This window comes from Sminthopsis crassicaudata, chromosome 3 (assembly GCF_048593235.1).
Source record: "Sminthopsis crassicaudata isolate SCR6 chromosome 3, ASM4859323v1, whole genome shotgun sequence".
NCBI lineage: Eukaryota > Metazoa > Chordata > Mammalia > Dasyuromorphia > Dasyuridae > Sminthopsis > Sminthopsis crassicaudata.
This window is the reverse complement of record NC_133619.1, coordinates 587,681,482-587,706,068: the sequence shown is the minus strand read 5'-3', so window position 1 is coordinate 587,706,068 and position 24,587 is coordinate 587,681,482. Positions and strand designations below refer to the sequence as shown.

At 39.5% G+C, this 24,587-nt stretch overlaps 1 protein-coding gene across 1 annotated transcript in view; it reads left to right on the top strand.

The window, feature by feature from the left end:
• DLGAP3 (DLG associated protein 3) overlaps positions 1-24,587 on the top strand; it is a 75,425-nt gene that overhangs the window by 36,592 nt on the left and 14,246 nt on the right. Inside the window, 5 exon segments of the mRNA XM_074305073.1 lie at positions 17,007-17,212; positions 17,347-17,419; positions 21,154-21,379; positions 21,581-21,912; positions 23,943-24,028. Coding sequence (XP_074161174.1) covers positions 17,007-17,212; positions 17,347-17,419; positions 21,154-21,379; positions 21,581-21,912; positions 23,943-24,028 — 923 coding nt within the window.

Sequence of the window (24,587 nt, the reverse complement as noted above, 5' to 3'; positions counted from 1 at the left end):
CTTGCTGGTTCTCAGCCCCTTCACTAAGTCCCTGTCTCCTTCGAAAGGCTTCTGCTTGCTGACATCCCCCCTCCCTGCCTCTGGAAAAAAATCTTGGGACATCAGCCCTCACGGACGCCCATCCCCTTGCTGAGCCACCAGCCCTTCCCTGAGACCTTTGTTTCATTACTCAGCCCACATTTTGCTTGGTGCCCATTCCTTCACTGAGCTCTCTTGGCCCTTTGCCTTACTAGCACTGTGAATTATCCCCATCCCCCACCCCCCTATTTGTCTCAAACCAGTTCACACAAATTGGAAATATGCAAATATTCAGCCTACCTAATGACCTTGTCAGCCTTCCTCCTGCTCCCTGGCCTGGGTCTGATACACATGCCCAGTCCCCAGGCAGAGAAGGACCTTTGAAGTCATTTTTTCCTTCCTCCATCCCTCCTCCTCCCAGACTGGCTCTCGCTGCCAAAGATCTCTGGGGAAGAGATGTTACCAGGTCTCTTATTCTTTTCTCACTCATTTCTAACCTCAATCCTCAATCCTCCTGGCACTCCAACTCCATTTACTACCAGTCTGTGTTTGCTGGAGTTCAGCTCTGGACAGCAGGAAGAAAGTCATGGGGATGGGGATGTTGGGCTTTAGGGAAGAGAGAGAGAAGTCCATGTGTATTCAGAGGGGGTCAGTGAGGGGGAAGATGGGGAAGGCAAAATGCTCAGGCAGCTGGACAGGGAGATAGCAGGAAACCAAGAGATTCTTCCTTCTTCTTGTCTTTTCCTTTTCTTCCTTTTGATCTTTTCTTCTTCCTCCTGTCTCCACTATCTTCCTCCTCCCCTTTAAGTTTTCTCTCTCTTTATTCTAATTTTCTCCTTTTCCTCCCTCCTTATTCTCTTATACCTTACTCCTCTTTCTTCTCTCACATTGTCCTCTCTTTTCCCATTTTCTTCCTCCTCCCCTTTATGTCTTCTCTCTTTCTCTTTATTCTAATCTCCCTTTTCTCCTTCCTTATTCTCTCCTACTTTATTCCCATCCTCTTCTCTTTCTTCTCTCATGTTGTCCTCTCTCTTCCCATTTTCTTCCTTCTCCCCTTTTTTCTTTCTCTCCTTTCTCCCTTTCTTGCTTCCAATCCTCTTCCTCACCCTCCTTTCCTTTCCTTTTTCTCTCTCCTTTCCCATTCTTATCTTCCTTTTTTCTTTCTTTCCTTTCTCTTCATCCTTATTTTTTTCTCTTCCTCTCACTTTCTCTTTCTATCTTCCTTCTCAATATTTTCTTCCTCCTCTACTGTTTTCTCTTCTTCCTCTTTAGATTAGCAGGTAATAGAAGGTGATTGGGTGGAAATCCAAAGATTTGAAATACATTTTTCATACTCATTTTCAGTTCTGTGCCCAACTGCCCAAACTCAGGAGTGCCTAGTATTTCCTTTTCAAAGAATGGCAAAGTCAGCTACCACCTTCCTGGATAATATAACCCCCCCAAATCCAATGTCTATAGAGCAGAAAGGAGAGATTCTAGGGCAGTCTCTCTGGAGTATTATGAAATAATAGAAACATAGGTTATAACACTAAAGTTCCATTGATGCCTTATTATAAAGTGGAGGTGATCCTGAGTTCCAAACATCAGTGATCCCTTCAAACTGGAAAGATTTCAAGTACAATTCTGGTGATGGATTGTAGGCCTGCCATTTGAGGACAAGCACAGAGGGGCTCATCCTCAGAAATTTGTCCACCTGAGAATTTCTTTGGGCATGATGCAAATTTAAACTGGCCCCCAGTTCTGTGTTTCCTTCTTTTGCTTCTATCGTGAGTAGTGAGATGAATGAATAAAAAGCCATTTATTAAGCACTTACTTCATACCAAACACTGATGAGAGCTGGGAATACAAACAAGGTGGTGTTTTGGAAAGTTACAGGAATGGTGAGTGGAGAAGCCTTAGGGAATTAACACATCCTTTGGAAAGGCAATGGCAATATTGATTCGATTAATATTCTAGAATTAGAAAAGGGGGGCTGCAGGGTTACATCCATTTGTGGCAGTAAGAAGATCTTTGGGGAGCAAATGGTGGATGAAGTCTACATTTGGATGTAGTGAGTTAATGTGAGACATTTCTCAGGACAGCAGAGCTTTAGGGTTCTAGACATGAAAGGTTAAGTCTTCCAGGGCATGTCAGGAAAGGGGGACAGAATGTACTAAAAGGCACCATTTTAAAAAGACCACCTACATACATTAATTTAATAGTTGGTATTCTTAATGTATAATTTTTCTGTAATGACCAAATGACATTGATAATGACAACTGACCAACTACTAGAGGGCCTGACTGATACCCAGCATATTATTGTTATCTTTATGAATGAAACTAGAAGAATAAAGTTAACAACTCAGAGGAAGGCATGGAGGGTTCTTGTTGGAGAGTCCATTGACTTCATCCTTTGCCCTCATGGTAATCTTACTTCATGGGATACTGGGTCATCTTAATTGACAGTGCTCTTAAAAAGGGGAAACAAATAAATCCCCCGAAGATAATTGTAGCATATATGCTAGGATAATACAAGGTAGACGAGTTCTGTGAAGAATTTGATTAAATGCACCTAATATATCTCCTTCAATTTGGTGATGTCAGTCTAGATGTGGGCAGGGGAGGGAGAGGATGGAAGATGAAAAATATATGGAGAAGTACACTTCAGCATCAAGGAATGAAGGAAGTCACTGACTTCCAGAGTTGGAAGGACCTCAGAAGCCTTCTTCTCTAACCTTTACAAAGACAACATTGTCTTTTTATGATATCCGGACAAGTGGTCATCTGGGCTTTGCCTGAAGATTTCCAGTTCGAGAGACTCAATTGCACCTCAGGTGTACCAGGTCATATACGTACAGCTTTTACTCCTTGGGAATTTCTCCTTTTATTGAGCCCAAGTCTTTTCCTTTTATTCACTTAGATGGTACAATGGATAGAGCACTGAGCCTAAAATCAGAAGACCTGAATTCATGTTTGACCTGTGAAGCAACTTTAACTTTTGCTTGCCTAGTTTCCTTGACTACAGAATGGGGATAATAGTATCTTCCTTCCAGGATTTTTGTCAGGATCAAAAGAGATAATTTTCTTCCCTCCATCTCTTCTTTCCCTTCTCCCTCCCTCCCTTTTCCCTTTCCATTCTTCCTCTTTTTTTCTCCCTCCCTCCCTTTCCTTTCTATCCCCCCTCTTTCTCTTTTTTTCCCTCTCTTCCTTCCATCTTTTCTTCTTTTTCTCTTTCTAAAATGTCAGTAAACAATAGTCTTTCTCTGGCCTATCTAGTGACCCTCTAAAAAAAAGGAATGAAGTTAGTCCTACATGACCTGCTCTCGATTATAATAATAATTAGTATTGATATATATTTAGATATACCAACTACTATGTCCTAGGCATTATATTAAGCACTTTACAATTATCATCTTATTTGGAGTTCACAGCAACCCTAGGAGGGAAATACTATTATTATCACATTTTATAGTTAAGGAAACTGAGGCAGTTACACAGTTGGTAATGTTTCAAGTTAGATGTAAGTCTTCCTGACTCCAGACCTGATAATCTAATTGCTCATGGCTTTGTGATGAAGCCATGTCATCTCTTGGTAATCACTGCTTCCTTTTCTGAACATTCATTAATCATTCCTTTAATAATACATCTTGGAGTTTTGCCATGAGCCAAAGTCAAGATCATTGGACTGTAGTTTGCAGACTCAATTTTCTTCCTTTTTAAAAAAATCAGCATATTTTCATTTTTTTCTATCATATAGCACATCACTTTTCTCTGTAGTTTTTCAAAGATTACTAGTAGAGAATGTGCAGTTGTCTGGAGCAGTTCCTTTAGGGATGTAATCCCTAAAGTTTATATAGGCCAGGTTGACTTCAGTTCATGGGCATATAGGTACTCTTTTACTGTTTCCCTACTTGGGTTTTTTTTTTAAAAACGTGTCATTATTCATTTTTATTCTGTCCTTTCCTGTTAAGTGATTAATGTCTTTAACTTAAAAAGTAGAAGGAAAATAAAAGTCTATCTTCTCTCTATCATCCATTATGATCATTCCATCCACTCTAAAAAGTGGCTCTATCCCTTCTTTCATTTTCTTCTTCCCTCCAGTAAAACTTAAACCTTTCTTTTTGTCATATTTAATATTCTTTCAGATTCATTTCATTTTGAGCTGTGGTACTCAAGAATATCGCACTTTTTTAAAATTAAAATTTTAAAAATATTCAAATTTATTTTCTTTACATTCCCCTTTCTCTCCTCTCCCTTGCCCCAATTAAAAATGAAACCCCCATTAACACAATGTATAGTCAAGGAATATTAGATTCCCTCATTGACCCCACCCAACAAATGTATATCAATTTATCTTCTTAATCCATTACCTTGCTACAAGGAGGTGAGTAACCTTTTTCAGTTTCAATTCTCTGGACACTAATTGTAGTTGATCATTATGCTGATTAGAGTTCATAATGCCTGCAAGATGTTTATCTTTACAACATTGTTGTTATTGTACAAATTGTATGATTTTTTTGTAAAAATTGTCATCTTGATTCTTCTCATTTCACTTGCCAATAGTTCATACAAATCTTCCCATGTTTTTCTAAATTATCCCCTTCATCATTTCTTGTAGCACAATAGAATTCTATCATATACATATACAATAATTTGTTCAGCCATTCTCCATTTGAGGGGCATCCCCTTAGTTTCTAATTTTTTGTCACTACAAAAAGAGCTGCTATAAACATTTTTGTATAGATGAGTTCTTTTCTTTCTTTGATTTCCTTGGTAGTGATATCATTGGGTCGAAGGGTATACATAGGTTTAATAGCTTTTTGGGAATAGTTCCAAAGTAATTTCCAGAATGATCAGATCAGTTCATAGCTTCACCAACAGTGCATTAATGTACCCACTTTCCCATAGTCTCTCCAGCATTTATCATTTTCTTTTATGGCTATCTGTGCCAATATGATGGGTGTTATGTGGAACTTGAATAATTTTAATTTTCATTTCTTTAAATTACTGGCAATTTAGAGCATTTTTAAAAACATGACTATTTAAAGCTTGGTTTTTTCCCTCTGAAAACTATCTATTCATAGCCTTAGACTATTTATCATTTGGGGAATCACTCTTCTTATAATAAATTTGAATATATTTTAGAAATTAGACTTTTATCAGAAAGACTTGCTATAAGACTCCTCCCTTTACCAGAGTTGCTTCATTATTTTTGTCTGTTCAAAAAACTTCTTAATTTTATATAATCAAAATTACCCTTAACCTTCTTGGTTCTTCACTGTCTCTTTTTTTGACCAGGAATTGTCCTCTTATCCATAGACCTGACCAGTAATTTATTATTTGCTCCTGATGCTAATTTTTTTTACAAGACTTTATCATACTTTGTAATTCATTCTCTATATTTCCTGCCCTTGCTTCCATTTTTGTGCCTGTTATTTAAAATTGAACAATGTGTTCTTTTATCTTACATTTTAAATTGTTATTGATGTTTTAATTTTTATATTGCCATTACTTTCAGATACATCCTTTCCCTTTCTCATACCCAGTGGTCCATTTCTTGTAAAAAAAAAATAGCAACAACAACAACAAAAAAAAAGAAAGAAAGAAAAAAGAAAAGGAAGAAGAAAGAAAAAAAGCAGTTCAACTTAATTAACTAATACATCACTAAAGTTTGACAATATATTCAGTATTCCATATATTTATTTTTCTACCTCTTCAAATAAGGGTGGGAGATGTATAATCTTATCTCTTTCTTGAAATTAAGCTTAGTCATTATAATTCTATGTTCTTCAGTTTCTTTTTTTTTTCTGTTCTTAGCATTTATATTATTGTTTATATTGTTTTCCTAGTCCTGGTTACTCCACTCTACCTTAAAACAAGTTTACCCACATTTCTCTGAATCTCCCATATTCCATTTTGTATAGGATGAAAATTAGTATTTCATTTCATTCTTTGAATATATATTAAAAATTCAAGTTTATGAATTCTCATTGGCCATGTTAAGCAACTCTCAATTCTTTTTTCCTTAATCAGAATTGTTTCTTATTGTGTTCTCAGATTTTCATCCTTGAGAGCTTCCCATCACTTCCAGGCTGACTATGGGATTCTTCCTATTCTATATCCGAACCCTTTGAGAATTCTATTTTAATTCTAGAGTGTGGATCATATTATGTATACCCAACTTTCTTTTCTACCATTAGGAATTCTAAGTTGAAATATTCACTTCCCCTCAAAGTCTTCATTATTTCTACTTCAGTACCTAATTTCTCCTTGTTGGTCAGAATTAGGTCTTCCTCTTTCTGTAAAATGAAATGATCATTAGGCAAATCAAAGAATTATTATTAGCTTCTCTGATTTGGGCAAAGATAGAGAGCTCTTGCAGCTGTCTGAATAATTGAAATTCTTCATCACTATTAGCTCTTGGGTCAGGCTTGGAATATATTCCCCAAGCTCATCATTCAGTTCAATAAAATGCCTTGTTATATGCAAATTATGTTTTTAGGTCCTGGAGAGGCAAAGATGAAAATAAAGATAGAGTCCCTGTCCTCAAGAAGCTTATATTCTTTTTTTTTTTTTTTTTAAAGAAGCTTATATTCTTGAGGAGAGATATGCTATGTACACAGATAAGTAAATATAAGATAGTTTGAGAAGGGAGAATGCACAATGTACCGGGAAGATTGGGAAAGGCCTTATATGGGAGGTGGCATTTCAAATGAGAAATTTTGGAATCCAGGGATTATTCTAAAATGTGGAGGTAAGGGGAGAACATTTGGGAATCTAGAATAGTTTGAAATCACCAATAAGGGAAATGGAATTCTGAGTTCAGGAAATAGTGAGTAGATGAACCACAACTAGGGTAGAATGACTAGGATATTCCCAGTTATGATCCTACGTAATAGGCTACTTTGTCTGAAACATGGACAATGGGAAAAAGAGTGTAATATGAATTACATTTGTAAAGATAGATGGGAATCAGATCATGGGGGGCTTGGGCTATTAGGCTTTACATTTTGGTTTAGAAGTATTAGGATTTTAAGCAGGGAAGTGAAATGGATAGATCTTTGTTCTCTGCATGTGGGTTTGCAGATTGGAAGGGAGGGAAAGACCAATCAGGAGACTATTACAATAGTCTAGGTTTGAGGTAGTGAGAATAAGAATTAGGTAGTAGCCATCTGAATGGGGAAAAGAGGGTGGATTTGAGAGATATAGTGGAAACAGAATAGATAAGACTTGGCAACTGGCTAGATGTGAAGAATGAAAAAGAAGAAGGAAGAGTCCTGGATGACTCTGAGAATTCCAGTCTAGGTAATAAGAAAGAATGGTGGTATCTTTGGCAGAAATAAGCCAGTTTGGAGGAGGGAAGTATTTTAGGGGAAGGTAATGAGTTTTATTTTAGAAATGTTGAATCCAAGTTGCTAATGGGACAGATAGGGATTTGCAGCAGGTGACTATAGGATTGAAATTCAGGAGAATGCTTGGTGTTGCATATATAGAATTAAGATTCTTTTATCTGGAAATAATTTTAAAACCTGTGTTAGCAGAGATGACCAAGAGAGAGTATATATAGAGAACAGGGCATTAGGGATCACTTGTTACTAAAGGGAAGGATATATATGATGATGTGGTAAAGGATTAGTCAAATAGGAGGAAAATTAGGAAGGAGCAAGGTCACAGAATCAAAGGAAGAAAAATGTGTCCAGGAGGAAGAAGTATATGAGGGGTCAAGAAGGATAAGAATTGAAAAATATCTGTAGTGGATCCAGTTAGCACATTTGTATGAGTTTTTTCTATCATCTCTCAGCAAGATACAAAGTGAAGTGAAGAAAGTAGGTAATGGTGGTACCCTTATTGGTGAAGGGATGAGACATATACAGAATGTACCCAGAAGATGGAAAAAATACTCAGCTTTCAGTTTCTAAGTCCTTGGAAGCAGAGACTCTGTAGTATCTTTAGCACTTAGACTATATATGTTTGATGGAAGACCCTCAGGTAACTCTGATTTCTTGGAGTTTGTGATCTCTAATGGAAATCGATGTTCTTTAACATAGGCCCTCTATCTTCCATTTTCTTTTTCTGTCCAGGTGGACTGTAATATACTCTAATGAAAATTTTACTTTTTAAAAATGCTTTTTACCAGACCAGTTCCCTCCAATTCTTCAATTTTCTAACATTAGTATTTCTTCTTAATATATAATACTAAACTGTTATCTTCACAATGAAGTATTTTATTCCAAAATCATATTATAGTTACAGGTCCTATCCCAGCAATTCTCTCGCTTTCCCAGTTAATCAAGAAAAACTAAGCCCCCCCATTAAATATCATGTTATAGTCAAAGAAAACAGTTTTTCTCAATTTGTGTAAAAAAATGTTAGTCAATCTGTGCTCTTAGTCTATCACTTCTTTATAAGGAGATGGTAGTAAGTATGAGGTCATAGTTTTCCCCTCATATTAGAATTTCAAGAGCATGTTATTTGTTACCCATATTTTATCCATCTGTCCATGTGGGACTATGGGTTTTATAACTTGTTCTTTTCTTGAATTTTGTCTCTTGTGAATTTTGGAACATCCATATTGTTAGTTTTCTTCCTACATTGTAGTTAATCTCCATAGCATCTTTCTTGGTAGATATTTATAGGCAGTTTTTTCCCTTTTTTTCAGAAAGAAAATTTAAAGCTTTTTTTGCTGAGATTTTATTTTTAAATTTCCTTTTTATTATGAACTTAACAAGCATTAACAGATATGAATATTTCTATATTGAAATAAGAACAATGATTATATAGGAAATCATAGTTCTTCGTCATGTAGAGTTTGTTTTTCTAAAAGTATAGATTTCATTTAACATGGTAGTTGCAACACTGCCCTGCTTGTCTGTGTCCCCTTCTGAACTTCCTTCTGTTTTCTTCAGTGATTCATTGATGCTCTTTTCTTTCTTCTCTCTTTTTTTTGGCATCACTATCACTTTCCCTTCTCCCCCATCACTCTTTCCCTTTTGATCACATTTGCAAGACTCCAAGCAAATACATTTTCACCAGTCATTGTTAGGTGCCAAAAGCCTGTAATTTAAGTTGGGATCCAGAAATCCAAATCCCTGGCCTAGAGCCTGTATTTTAAGCTGTGGTCCAGAAATCCAAATCCTTTCCCAGACACTGTCTTCTTAACCAACTGTTCATTTTCCAAATCTGTCTTTTTCTTCTGAAGTCCTTGACTTTGATCATCACCAGTGATGAGAATGCTATACCAGGGCCTCTAAGGTTTCCAGTTATTTTTTTTTTTTGTCCAAGACTTCATAATTCTGAGAAATACTTTCTAGGTTCCTGTTGGATCTTACTCTGGAAGTAAATATTATTTATGTCCACTCAATCACCAGAAGTGGGTAGAAGTCATTTGACTTCATCCATGTTGAGAAGTTTTTTGCCCTGTCTTGAGAACATGCTCCTGGAGGACAGCAGTCATTACTATTAACATCAGTTCAACTTTTTTCTTCATCCAGGAAACATCAATCACCACTCTTTGTTTTTTCTCTCCCTAACCCTTCTGAGTGAATTCTTTCTTGATGGTACTTATAGATATACATCATTATCTTTTGATGTGGAACCAGTCGATCATTTTATCATAAGGTCTAGAACCCTCCTATATAAGAAGGACGTATTAATTAACTCCAAGAATCCTTTCATTTTTATCTTTGGGTCATTTTTTCATCCTCTCACCTCCTGATATAGATCATGTTTTCCCTCTGCTTCTTCAGAAATCTTTTCTTTTTCACTTTTTCCTTTGAATTCCTTCTTTTACTTTTTAAAAGGACAGTTGTATTCTTTTGCTTTTTTCTTTAAAACATGGAAAATTGAGAATTATTCCTCCAACTCCTTTATCTTATCTTCCAGGAGGGAAATTAGCTGACATTTTGAGCAGGAATAGCAATCACATTAAATTTTTTTTTCAAAGATGAGAATTGGAGGGTACTAGACATATTGAACAATACATGATGTAAAAAGTAGAAATGATTAAATCTTAGTAGATAAGAAATGGCTACTTGTAGGTTGCTAGCTTATTAGAGCTAAGGATAAGGTAAATGCCAAGTTAGGAACAAAAAAAAGATATAAAGATACAGGACATTGAAAGTGATTTGGAACTTGACATGTAAAAGCCTGCTTTAACAAAAATTTCCCCCAAACAGGAAATGGATAAAAGAAAAGACATTGAGTCTATCACTTTTTTAAAGGGAATTAATTGATACAGAACAATCGCCAATGAGGAGGTTAGGAAAATTCAGAAAACTGCCTCTGCCAACAAGTACCTGATTTTCTTTCCAGGGAGAATGACATGGTAGCCAAGAAAAGCACAAGTTTAGAATCTAAATTCATTTTCAAATCTTTACAAGGGAGGAAGATGGAAAGTTATGAATAATATTCCTCATAAGACAGTGAAAAGCAGTTGAGGGAGCTGAGCTAGATAATCTAGAGTGCATTTATAGATGAAACTGAAAGGAAGATAACAGAAAAATACAAAGTATGACAGATGGGTTAGTATTTTTATGAACATTTATTTTAGTGGTGGAACCACCACCTTTAAACTCTTTCCCTTTAACTAAGGGATGTGAGACTGACAGTATTACTAGAATTTAAAAAATGATCAATATCATTTAAAGATATTTATTCTTTTAAAACATTCTTTTCTTTTTAAATTTTGAATTCCAAATTCTTTCTTTCTCTCCCCCACCCACTGAGAAGAATTATATATATGAAATCAAGCAAAACAAATGTCCATATTAGCTAAATTTCAAAAAAGCAAGAAAAATAAAGAGAAAAAATACTTCATTTTGCACTCAGATGACATCACTTCTCTCTCTAGAGGTAGACTGCATTTTTTCATCATAGGCCTTTAGGAATTGTCTTGCATCACTCTATGAAAGATCAATGTTATTTTGAGGGAATGTTTGCATTTTTCAGCATATAAAAATTATTATATGGAATAGATTTACTTTTTTTGTCCTTAGAGGGCATAATGAAGACCAAAGGGTGGAAGGTAGAGTTTTGGTCAGTAAAGGGAAGAACTTTCTAACAATATGAGGGACTGAAAGATGAAGTAAAGTTACCTATCACCGAGAGATCATCACACAGAAATTGGAAACCATTGGGATGTTTGTACCTAATATTTCTGTTAAAGGATGAATTGAACAAGATGACTTGAAAGTCTCTTCAAACTCTAAACATATATAATTCTATGAAAATGAGAAACCCATGCATGAAGTAATTTAATTTTAAAGGCATTTGGAGAACTATTCATAAGATTTATCAATGAAGGGAAGACTCCAAAAGAATAGAAAAAGTCAGAGGATACCATTTTTTTTTTCTTAAAAAGCTTTTTTTTTTTTTTTTTAATTCCTTTTTCCAAATTATCCCCTCCCTCCCTCCACTCCCTCCCCCCGATGGCAGGTAATCCCATACATTTTGCATGTGTTACAATATAACCTAGATACAATATATGTGTGTAAATACCATTTTCTTGTTGCACATTAATTATTAGCTTCCGAAGGTATAAGTAACCTGGGTAGATAGACAGTAGTGCTAACAATTTACATTCACTTCCCAGTGTTCCTTCTCTGGGTATAGTTATTTCTGTCCATCATTGATCAACTGGAAGTGAGTTGGATCTTCTTTATGTTGAAGATTTCCACTTCCATCAGAATACAGAGGATACCATTTTTTAAAAAGACAATTGAGATGACATACACTATTGACCCACATTGTGTTTTCCTTATTGCCATGAGATGCTTAGAAATGTGATCCTATGAATCCCATAAGTTTTTGAGTTTTTGAGATTAATCTATGCCTACATGAAAACATAGCCCTTGATTAAAACATGAGAATGTGAGAGACATGTTATTATCAATTATTTTCTCAAATAGAACATATCTTTGTGATTATATAACTAAATGGATTTCAAAAGGAATTTGACTCAGTGGATAAGATATATCTGTTGGGTACATTAACATTTGCAGTTTGGAAGTATTGTGGATAGAGAGTTAGATTTGGAGTCAAGAAATTCTGAGTTTGAATCTTGCTTTAGACTGTTACCACCTGTGTGATTCTGGAAAAATCACTTATCTTCTCTAAACCTCAGTTTCCTCATCTGTAAAATGGCCATAATAGTAGCACTTATCTCAAAAGAGTTGTTGTGAGCATCAATGAAACAATATAGCATATCAATGCTATTATTATTAATCATATAAGACTATATATCAGATACATGTTTGTGACAATGTTACATATAATGTTGCTAATTCTCAATTCATTATTGATATAAAGAGAATTATAGAATCCCAGACCTAGAAGAGATCTTAGGGGTCATTACATGTTATTCCTTATATTGAGATATAGTCTTTCCTTTTAGCATTGGTCCTTGTGTCTTCTAGAGCTAAATGTAGTAAGTGTAATATGTTCTCCATGGTGAATAAGTCCAACTATAAAGCCTCGTGACTCTCGTATTAGTTATTAAAATAGGTTCATTAATCAATATTCTTTGTCCCTAGTCATTCGGTGAGTTTTGAAATCATCCGACTCTACAGTCATCTGGATCACATTTCTTTATTTCATCCACAAAGAGATTGTCCAACGTCTTAGTGACATCTGACTGTACTATGTTAAATGCCATATCCCTAATATGACTAGCAGCACTATCTAAAAGGAAAATAAGCTTAGTTTGGGATGGCTTGTGTTTTCATCGTCACATGTTCTTCTTGATATTCTCCTTTCTCATGATCCATCTTCCTCCTTAGACTTTCAGGCTCAGGATAAGACAGAAATGTAAGAAATTTATTCTCCTAAAGTCTAGTATAGTTATCAAACCTTGTCCTTAATATTATCTCTAAGATGGGGTGGTCACATCATCCCAAGATTGCTTTTCTCTTTAGTAATTAGTGTCCTTTAGGGTCATAATCAGATGCAGAATAGCCATTCTCTTTATCATCTCTTCTATCTTCTGAAGGATGAAATAAAATAATTTATTAATTGCTCTGATTTTTTAAAGCTTTTACACAGATGCATTTACTTCAGAAGGTCTAGTCACTAATATGTAAATTTACTTTCTCCCCTCAACATGTGAGAAGCATAGCAATCTCCATCACCCCTCATCCCCTCTTTATACTGACTCTTTCTCTGGGAAGGGGGTTAGGTTCATAGCTTAGTTTACTTCCTAGAGAGCACATACCCAGTTCCAAGTTTGAAGCCCACCCAAAGAAGGCATCCCAGACACCCTGGCTTCTTAGGGCTTCCATCCTGGGCTGGCTGACTGATCATTCCTTCAGGAGCCTGGCTCTAAGGTCACTATGACTACAATTCTCAGTTCTGGTGGACAAAATCTGAAACCAGGAAGACTAAATGACATGGAACAGAAAAAAACACCCCGGGGCTAATTTCTCCAAACTGGGGTAAAAGAGGGAGAGCAGGGGAAGGAAATTCTCCTCTGACCAGTTCAGTTCATAATGTCCATGCTCTGGGTGAACTGTGATACCTTCTAGGTGCAGTACTGTAGCTCAAAAGAGTGATGGCTACTTTGCTTTTAATAATGATGGAATAGATTTCCAATTGAAGTTTCCTAACACCATTTTGCCTGCCTCTATGTGCTGCCATATATTTGTAAATCATTCATTTCCTCTATTTGTCTGTTTCTGTTTTCTCTCCATTAGGCCTCCTGTGAATGCTCTTCAATGTCTCTTGATTTTAATTTTTAGATTTTTACCCAGGAGTAATTTATTTGAAATATCAAGTTATTTTACTACATATATTACCACTATCATCCCCTTTCTCCCAATTGCCTGGCCTCCCTTCTTTTAGATCAGGCTGTTTCTTTGTAAAGAGTAAAAGAGGGTCCTTAGGGACACCCCCAACCTTAACTAATTCACTCATTTTTTCTTTTTGAACAAGGTTTACTCTTCCATTACCACATTCTAGTGATGAGTTGCATTGTATCAAAACTCCATGATACCTATTAGTTTGTATTTTCCTTCTTTCATAAAAAACTCTCATTCACCAGTTTTTGGAGTATGGCTATCTGAGGCCATAAGAATCATTTATGCTTGAATTAAAAAGCACCTCTACTGCTGTTCTTCCTCCATTATACCTTTTTTCTCTATAGGATATGGCTTGGCTGCTGAATGTGAGCACTTTCTTTTTCTTCTTCCTCCTCCTCCTCCTCAATTTTCAGTTTAAAGCTTTGTTGACTAAATCAGCAAATCTCCAGGCAAATATATCCCTCCCAACCTTCATTAGCTATACTCCATCTGCAGCCAAGAGCCCATCATTCCTGTATATTAAGCCATAGTCCAGATGGGTGCGAGTTGGTGGGTAGCAGTAAGGGGGCTGGAGACACCCTCTCTGGGCTGAGTCCCACTGCTTACGTGCTCAATTTCCTTAGTGACTTTCTTGGGCAAACTCCCTCTTAGAGGATGTTGGGAATCATGCAGTACAAGTGGGGCTCCAAGGGCCCAGGACCCTCTTTCTGGATACTTCTGAGAGAACTCCAACTCTATGAAGTTATCCCTTCTTTCTGCCTATAGTTTTTGGCTTCAGCCTCCTGGGATAATGAAGGATTATATCATCCCCCTTCTCCCAATTGCCTAGCTTTCCTTCTTTTGGATCAGGCTGTCTCTTTGTAAAGAGAGGGTCCTTAGGGACACCCCCAAACTTAACTCCTCTCAGTTCTTTGCTTATTCATTCTGTGAAACAACTTCATCTTCCTTCAGAGCCCTCTCTCATAATTAGGAATAGCTGAAGCCTTAGAACCAAAGTCCAGCAGACCAGACTGGTGAAGGATCTCATCAGAACTGGGACTCAATACAAATAATTACTGACGTTTGAAAAGGGCTTTAAAGTTTGCAAAGCAGAGTACATACATTAGTCTATTTGAACTTCAGATAACCCTGAGAAGTAGGTAATACAGGCACCATTATCCCCATTTTGCAGATGGGCAAACAAGCTTAAGCACTTACCCATGATTATATGGGGATTTGAACCTGCCTTCCTGATTGCAAATTCAGCACTTATCAACTACATCATGCTGCCTTTAATTGGCTCCTGCTCTCCATAGACATAGGTAAATCAATGGGGCTCTCAACAGTATTCTCCATTTTCCTAGGGTCAGGGAAACCAAGTTTTGTCTTCTTTTGATGAAAAAGGCCTGAGTCACTGACCCAGAAAGAAACACATACTTACAAAAAAGGAAGGAAACGGGGCCAGCTATGAAATACTGCAGAGCCAGGATGTTTTGTGGTATGGGTCCTATATGGATCTCTTTAATCTATCCACATGCACAGTCACCACTTTGCATTAACTCTCCCAGCAAGGCTGGGGGAGCAGCCAATTCACTCACCAGCACCATAAAAATTGCTGGGTTATATAGTGTCGGGCTTACTGTTCTTGGATGAGGGTGACAACTTAACTATAACCATGACTACAGTGGGGTCCTAGGGGTGAGTGTTATGGCTGATTGAGTTTTCACTTAGGAACCGTTGGGCCCAAAACTGAATGTCAGTCATCAGCTACGGAGACTTGACTGCTTTTGATCCATCCATCCTTCTCTCCCTCCATCCTCCAGTGCTATCATCCGTTCATCCATTTAACCATCTTCTTAAGAAATGTTTACAAAAGCCTGTAATGTCCTCAATCCTATGCTGGGTTCTACTAAGGGAGACTATGAAGAATAAAATCCAGATCCTGCCTTTAGGGAGTTCAAAGTCAGATGGAATCAGAAAAGTCATAGCAGTGGACCAGAAAGAGACAGAGACCAATGAATGTGAAGTCCCTGATTATGAGATACAGACTGTACAGACAGACACAGCAGAAGGCTGGAAAGCCTTGAGTTAAGGCTGGAAGGATGGGTAGACTGGATAATCATAGAGAGCTATGTTGGAAATTCCAGAGGATGACTGGATAGAAGAAGACACATAATGAGCAGTGTTAAAGGCAGAAAAGCACCAAATGTGTCCAGGGGTTAGTGAGTCATCCAGTTTGGCTGGAACACAGAGCACAAGGTGAAATAAGGTTGCAACCTTATCAAAGAGGGCCTTGAATGCCGGGATGAGGAGTTTGTGTCTTATCCTAAAGGGGCAGCTTAATAGCACTACACCTGGAGTGAGGAAGACTCCTCTTCCTCAATTCAATCTGACTTCAAATACTCATTAGCTGTGTGACCCTAACTTCACCCTATTTCCCTCAGTTTTCTCATCTGTAAAATGAGAGGGAAATGGCAAAACACTCCAGTGTCTTTGCCAAGAAAACTCCAAATGGGGTCACAGAGTCAGAAATGACTAAATAACAAGATTTTTTTTTATCTTAGAGGCGATAGGGATCCAGAGAAAGTTTTGGAGTAGAGGAGTGACATATGTCTTGGGAAGAGGAAGAGTTAACAGGATTTGTCATGTGAGTTTAATGGAGGTGATGGAGAAGGAGGGATGAAGACTGAATCCCTGACCCTCCTTCTCTGATTGGGTAGAGTACTCGAGCACTGAGGAGGTTCTGGTCAGGATGAAAATATGGTCAGGGGTATTAAGGTTAGAAGGTAAATGACAAGAGTAAAGGCAGGTAAGGGAAGCCAGACAAGGAAATGGGGCACTGAGGAGCTTTAACAGGATAAAGGTCTGTCCAGGAGAATGATCAAGCAGAGAGAGAGAGAGAGAGAGTAAGTAGAGGCGATGGAGGAGAGAGAGAGAGAGAGAGAGAGAGAGAGAGAGAGAGACAGAGAGACAGAGAGAGACAGAGAGAGACAGAGAGAGAGAGACAGATAGAGACAGAGAGAGACAGAGAGAGAGAGAGAGAGAGAGAGACAGAGAGAGAGAGAGAGAGAGAGAGAGAGAGAGAGAGAGAGAGAGAGAGAGAGAGAGAGGAGGAATCAGAAGGACAAGCATGGAGCTTAGATGTGGACAGAGAGATGGTCACTCCCCTGAGTTTTGGGGGGGAGTGGAGGAAGGAAAGTTTTATTTTGTTCCTCATTTTGCTCGTCTTGATTTTTAGGTGCCCCATGACGACTGGGGAGGTTATCCAACCGGGGGCAAGGATGGGGAGATCCCATGTCGAAGAATGAGAAGTGGTAGCTACATCAAGGCAATGGGCGATGAGGACAGTGGGGACTCGGATGGCAGCCCCAAGATGTCTCCAAAGGCAGCCTCCCGCCGCTATGCTTATCGCCGCTCGTCCAGCGTGGACCAGGCTCGGATCAAGTAAGGAGGTGGCCTGCGGGGGCTGGAGGCCGGATCCTCTCTCTGGATGCAGGGGCTCTCTCTGGGGGGGTCTTTCCCCAGAGTTCCCTCTGTTCCATCAAACCCTGCTGACTCCTATTTTGTACCTATTCCAGCTGCTGTGTGCCACCCCGAATTCACCCCCGAACTGGGGCCCCTGCCTATGGTCGCTCCCTCACCACAGGACAGGTAAGTTATCTTCCAATAGATGCCTGAAGAGAGGGAGGGAGAATCAGCTTCTGCTTTGATGGGCAGTAGTCGGAACTGAGAAAACCAGGTCTCTGAGCTCCAGCTGGGCTCCTTTACTTTCACTCCCTTCCCCCTTCCAGGTCTTTTTTAGATTCCTCCCTTTCTCCCAGAAGCAAAAATGTAAGATTGTTTTCTAGCCATTAAGGGAAGGACAAACTGCCCTGTCTGTGGAGGGCTGTGGAATTCTGGGTAGCTGCAGACCTCCCTTACTCTAAGGGTCTCTCGAGAACCTGATTGACAAAATGTCTTTCTCTCACATCTTGCCACTGAGCGACTGCCCCTGAGTGCTGGGACCTGCTCCCATCTGACTGTCAGGCCGGCCCAGTGTACAAACGACACCTGTTATCTCCTATCTGGGAGCTGTGCCCAGGCCAAGTGACAAATGCTGCTTTGTGTTCCGAACAAGCTTTGGGCCCATCACCATCTGAGGCTGAGCTCCCCAGGCCAGGATTCAGCCACCTTGGTCCAGCTCCACCTGCCACCCCCTCGTTTCTGGCACTGACCCACCAGGGCTCTTCTGTTCCTTCCTCCCTCACCCTCCCCAATATTACAGGATTAGATGTGGGAAACAGCAAGGGTTTCTGAGGCATCTATTGTTTGCAGGGCACAGTAACTGGGGAGATATAGAGGTTTAAATAGGGCACAGACCCTGCACTCAGGCAACTTAAAGTTTGGCAGGAGGCTAAGACATGCTGGAGTCACTCCAGTACACAACACTGCTCTGCAATTAGAGACAAAATGCTCTATAAGACCCATGGGGGGATGTCTGGAAAGGAAATCAGGAAGGCTTCCTGGAGGAAGTGGTGTTTGAGCTGAATTTTCAAGGATTAGCAGGAATTCATTAGGTGAGGAGTGGAAGGGAAGGCACTTCAGGCATAGGGAACAGCAAGAACATAGACATGGAGGGGAGAGATTCCCCCGGAATATTTGGGAGGGATGTAGAGAGTAGTTTACTTTGACTAGGCCATACAATATTGGAAGGGAAGCCTCCAAAGGAAGGGTAAGGCTAGATTTTGGAGGGCCTTGGATGTCGGTAACTTGGAGGGCCTTGGATGTCAGTATTTTGGAGGGCTTTGGATGCCAGTATTTTTTTTTATTATAGTTTTTCATTTACAAGATATATGCATGGGTAATTTTTCAGCATTGAAAACTGTAAAACCTTTTGTTCCAATTTTTTCCCTACTTCCCCCAACCCCTCCCCCAGATAGTCCCATACATGTTAAATATGTTAAAGTATATGTTAAATACAATATATGTACACATGTCCATACAGTTATTTTGCTGCACAAAAAGTATTTTGGAAGGCCTTGGATGTCAGGGTTTTAGAGGGCCTTGGATGTCACTATTTTGGAAGGCCTTGGATGTCAGGGTTTTAGAGGGCCTTGGATGTCACTATTTTGGAAGGCCTTGGATGTCACTATTCTGGAGGGCCTTGGATATCAGTATTTTGGAAGACCTTGGATGTCTCAGTACTTTGGAGGGCCTTGGATGTCAGGATTTTAGAGGGCCTTGGATATCAGTATTTTGGAAGGCCTTGAATGTCACTATTCTGAAGGGCCTTGGATGTCAGGATTTTGGAAGGCCTTGGATGTCACTATTCTGGAGGGCCTTGGATGTCAGGATTTTGGAAGACCTTGGATGTCTTAGTATTTTGGAGGGCCTTGGATGTCAGGATTTTAGAGGGCCTTGAATGTCACTATTTTGGAAGGCCTTGGATTTCACTATTCTGGAGGGCCTTGGATGTCAGGATTTTGGAAGACCTTGGATGTCACTATTCTGGAGGGCCTTGGATGTCAGGATTTTAGAGGGCCTTGGATGTCAATATTTTGGAGGGTTTTGTATGTCAGTATTTTGGAGGGCCTTGGATGTCAGGATTTTAGAGGGCCTTGAATGTCACTATTTTGGAAGGCCTTGGATGTCACTATTCTGGAGGGCCTTGGATGTCAGGATTTTAGAGGGCCTTGGATGTCAATATTTTGGAGGGTTTTGTATGTCAGTATTTTAGAGGGCCTTGGATGTCAGGATTTTAGAGGGCCTTGGATGTCATTATTTTGCAAGGCCCTGGATGTCTCAGTATTTTAGAGGGCCTTGGATGTCAGTATTTTAGAGGGCCTTGAATGTCACTATTTTGGAAGGCCTTGGATGTCACTATTCTGGAGGGCCTTGGATGTCAGGATTTTGGAAGACCTTGGATGTCACTATTCTGGAGGGCCTTGGATGTCAGGATTTTAGAGGGCCTTGGATGTCAATATTTTGGAGGGTTTTGTATGTCAGTATTTTGGAGGGCCTTGGATGTCAGGATTTTAGAGGGCCTTGAATGTCACTATTTTGGAAGGCCTTGGATGTCACTATTCTGGAGGGCCTTGGATGTCAGGATTTTAGAGGGCCTTGGATGTCAATATTTTGGAGGGTTTTGTATGTCAGTATTTTAGAGGGCCTTGGATGTCAGGATTTTAGAGGGCCTTGGATGTCATTATTTTGCAAGGCCCTGGATGTCTCAGTATTTTAGAGGGCCTTGGATGTCAGTATTTTAGAGGGCCTTGGATGTCACTATTTTGGAAGGCCTTGGATGTCTCAGTATTTTAAAGGGTCTTGGATGCCAGGATTTTAGAGGGCCTTGGATGTCAATATTTTGGAGGGTTTTGTATGTCAGTATTTTAGAGGGCCTTGGATGTCAGGATTTTAGAGGGCCTTGGATGTCATTATTTTGCAAGGCCCTGGATGTCTCAGTATTTTAGAGGGCCTTGGATGTCAGTATTTTAGAGGGCCTTGGATGTCACTATTTTGGAAGGCCTTGGATGTCTCAGTATTTTAAAGGGTCTTGGATGTCAGTATTTTAGAGGGCCTTGGATGTCACTATTTTGGAAGGCCTTGGATGTCTCAGTATTTTAAAGGGTCTTGGATGCCAGGATTTTAGAGGGCCTTGGATGTCAATATTTTGGAGGGTTTTGTATGTCAGTATTTTAGAGGGCCTTGGATGTCAGTAAGTGGTTTTCACTTCACCCAGAAGGTGAAAGAGAGCCAAAGATTTTTTTCCATCAGATCAGTGCGTAAGAAAGACTGTTTTGGTATCAGTGGGAAGGAAGGATTGGAAGGGAAGATCACTAGGAGACTGTTGAGATATATTTTCTAGTCCTCTACCATATCATTCCAGAAAGGAGTGCTAAGATCTGCCCTTATTATTTCTCCGTGCCAAATTAGGCTTACTTTTTCACTATTAAGGTTTCTCTAGGCTTAAGAATAAAGCGTGAGTTTTAAAAGTCAAGGTCCCCTTGGAAGGCTATTATGCCACATTGTGTGAGCCTGTGTCCTGCTGGTCAGTAAGCCGAGAACAGGACTCAGATGGGACCCTGGGACTCTGGAAGGTGTGTGAAAAGGGAGGCTTGTGGTTGAGGTGGGGCCAGTCTCAAAGGGAATGCTGAGGGCTTAGAGACTTGGCTGCAGAGGGACCCGCCTTAGGTACAGGAATGGGCAGAATCTAGTTCTCCTGATGGAAAAACCCCCAAAGACTTTATTTAACCTAAATGGAGGAGACGAATATAGCTAGATATATAATTTATACAGACTGTGAACATGAACACGTTAACAACCGCAGTCCTTAGGAGTGTTGGGGATGGGCTGCTCTCCTCAGGAGGCTCCTCCCTGACCCGCTCCCCATCCTGTACCCCCACCAGCTCAGCGAGGAGCTAAGCCAGCAGTTTGAGGCCGTGTGTGGGTCAGTATTTGGGGAGCCTGAGTCCCAGGCAGTGGACGCCCTGGACCTACCCGGCTGCTTCCGAATGCGGAGCCACAGCTACCTCCGGGCCATCCAGGCCGGCTGCTCCCAGGATGACGACTGTCTGCCCCTCCTCACTGCCCCCATGGGAGCAGGGCCAAGCAGCGTCCTGAAGACCAGCACCTGTAAGTGCTCCTCCCTCTGTCCAACCTGGCTGTTGTCAAATGAGAGAATGGGTGGGAAAGCAGCACAGCCGGGTGCTTCTTCCTCATGGAGCTGCATTTATTGCTGAGCTACCCAGGGTCTGCCAGTGGTGGCTATGAGAGTTTTTAGTGTGGTCTCAGGCCAAGGAGAGTCTGTCTGTAATCTCCATTTTCTTGCCACAGCCTTTAACTTCAGAAAAGCCCCACCGCCCATCCCTGCGGGACGACAGACTCCACCACGCATCTCCATCACGGCCCAGAGCAGTACCGACTCTGCCCATGAGAGCTACCCACCCCCCGAGGGCCCCGCCTGGGCTCCAGAACCCACCCGGCGCTGCAGCTCGGCCGATGGCCTGGACGGCCCCCCCACAGGGACCCGGACCCTTGAGCTGGCCCCCGTCCCAGCTCGGGCCAGTCCCAAACCCCCCACTCTCATCATCAAGACCATCCCTGGGAGGGAAGAGCTTCGCAGCTTGGCCAGGCAGCGCAAATGGAGGCCTTCCATTGGGGTACAGGTATGGGGGAACCATCGAGCTGATTTTATTTTGAATTCTCTCTTTCAGGATAAAATACAAAAAAATTCTCCAACATGGCTACCTTTTCATGATTTGACATTATTTTTCTTCGTGTACTCTATGTTTTTGCCAAATGAGCCACCTTTCCTTCCTTGAAGCTGACATTCAGTCTCCTATTTCTGGGCCTATGTATAGATTGTTCCTCATATTTGGAATCTACTCCCTTTTCATCTCGGCTTCTTAGAGTCCTTTGCTTCCTTCAAGGCTTCATCTTTAGCTATGACACCCATGGGAAGCCTTCCTTTATCTCTCTAGTTAGAAATTTCCTTCTCAACAATTTGTCTTGTATTTTCTTAATTTTGTTCTAAGAATTCTGCCCACCAACACTTTGTGTCTTGTTAATAAATCTTTAAATGTAACAACTTTAAAGATCATCTCTCAGTTACATAATTCTCAGACTGAAACAATTTTTCATAGCCTTCAAAAATAGTCCTTTTTTTTGTATTTTCTTATCTATTTACATATTCTAACTCCCAGCAGAATGCGAGAGCTATTTTTTAGTTTTGTAACCTCATCTCCTAGCTCAGCTCCTAGTATAGAATAGACTCTTAATAAAAATCTGCTGAATTGAATTGAATTCATAGAGTCTGGGAATTGCATCTTAGTATATCCTTAATTGGACCATTAATGCACAATACAACTTCCAGTCTAAATATCCCTCTTACCCAGTTTCTACTGATCTGGAAAGAGTGTTAGATTTATTATCAGATAATTTCTATTCAAATTCTGGCTCTATTAATGGCCAAGTGAACTTGGACAAGTCACTTCCTCATATATTAAATGGGGTTATTATACACTTTAATTCAAATGAAATATGTGTAAATCTTAAAGCTCTATATAAATGTCAGTTACTATTATTTTAGCCTATACTCACCAGGTCTCATATTTAGTAATGACTTCATTTCCTGGGCTTTCTATTGCCCTCCTGTTGGGCTTAGCAACATAGGAATGTTCTGGTAAAGGTTAAACAACCAAGCTCTCTAAAAAAAATATGTATCCATACATTTAACTTTAATCTGCATTATTACTATTTTCTTAATCTAGATAAAATACAAATAAAATAATATAAAATAAGTAAGTAAAATATAATAAGACAATAAATGAAGTCCTGATTTATAGCATTTGTCTATTTCTGAGGCATACTCACACTGGGATTTAACAATTGGTTCTTCCAAACCCTTGGATATAACCTTCCACTACACAAAATATAGTGTTTGGAACTCATAGTATTCTAGGTATGATCTGAGGCAAAATATAGTGGGATTTTCACATCATTGCTTTTCTCCTTGTATCTCTTTTAATGTTCTCTGTTTTTTTGGCTAATATATCTTGCTATTGATTGCTAGCTTATATTCCACTAAAACTTTTAAATCTTTTTTCAGATGACTTGCTCTCTAGTCACACTTTTCCTATTTTATTCCTGTGAAGATAATTTTTGAACCTTTACATTTATCTCTATTAAATTTCTTTTGATTTGTTGTTTTCTTTTTAGATTTTTCCCTAATGTTGCAGCTCTAGACTTTTTGGGTCCTGATCCTGTTAGCTGCCCCTCCAAGTTTCATGTCTTCTCTCTTTAAATTTACTAAGTATATCATCTGTGTCTTTAGCCAAGTAATTTATAAAAACAAATAGAATGGGACCAAGAGCTGAGACCTAGGACACTTCACTAGAAACCTCAGTCCAGGTAGACATGACCATTTAATGGATTCAGTCATTCCATTCATTCTGAATCTGCCACACTGTATGCTCCTTTAGTCCACATCCCTTTATCTCTTTCATAGACTATCATGAGAGATTTGTCACACACTTCTTCTCTTCAACTGCTATTCTATTTAGCCAGAGAAAATTTGGGGAATCAGCCTTCATCTAGTTGATTGTTCCCTGGAAAATTTTTGCTGCTTACTCCCTCAAGGAAAGGGCCTTTTGGATACAGGGTAGAGTTGTTACTCTATGTCTCTTTTATCTCTCAGGTAGAGACCATCTCAGACTCTGACACAGAGACAAGAAGCCGGAGAGAATTCCACTCCATTGGGGTACAGGTGGAGGAGGACAAGAGGTAAGTTAAGGGGGGAGTCTCCTTCTTCCTCATTCTTCATCTTCTATCTCTGGGAGAAATGTTGAGTTAGGGCAAAGATTGTTGACTCCTCATTATAGAGAAAGACTGATTTACCTCCGACATGTGACTACTAAGTTCCACTTTTCCTCCTCTCGTTATAAAGAGATGGCAGTATGTACTGAGAGTAATAATGGCCAAGGGCAGCAGTCCATGTCATTTAATAAATCAACAGATTTTATTTTTATTTATTTATTCTAAACTTAGTAACCATTAACAAAACCAAATGATTATTAACATCACCACAAACTCTTATTATTTATAGTCCCAATCAACACATTTTTATCAATGTCTCCTGCGTGCTCAATTGTGTATCAGGAGACAAAGCAAATTTGTTATGGTAACTGTTCAGATCTCACAAGGTACTGGCAGGAAATAAACCAAAACCTGAACAGGTGCTAGAGTATAGCTAAGTGATAAACTGTTGTTCCAATCTTAAGGGCTATTCAGTTCCTGAGAAGGGAGTAGTCAAGGAAGGTTTCTAGGAGGAGGAGACATTTGA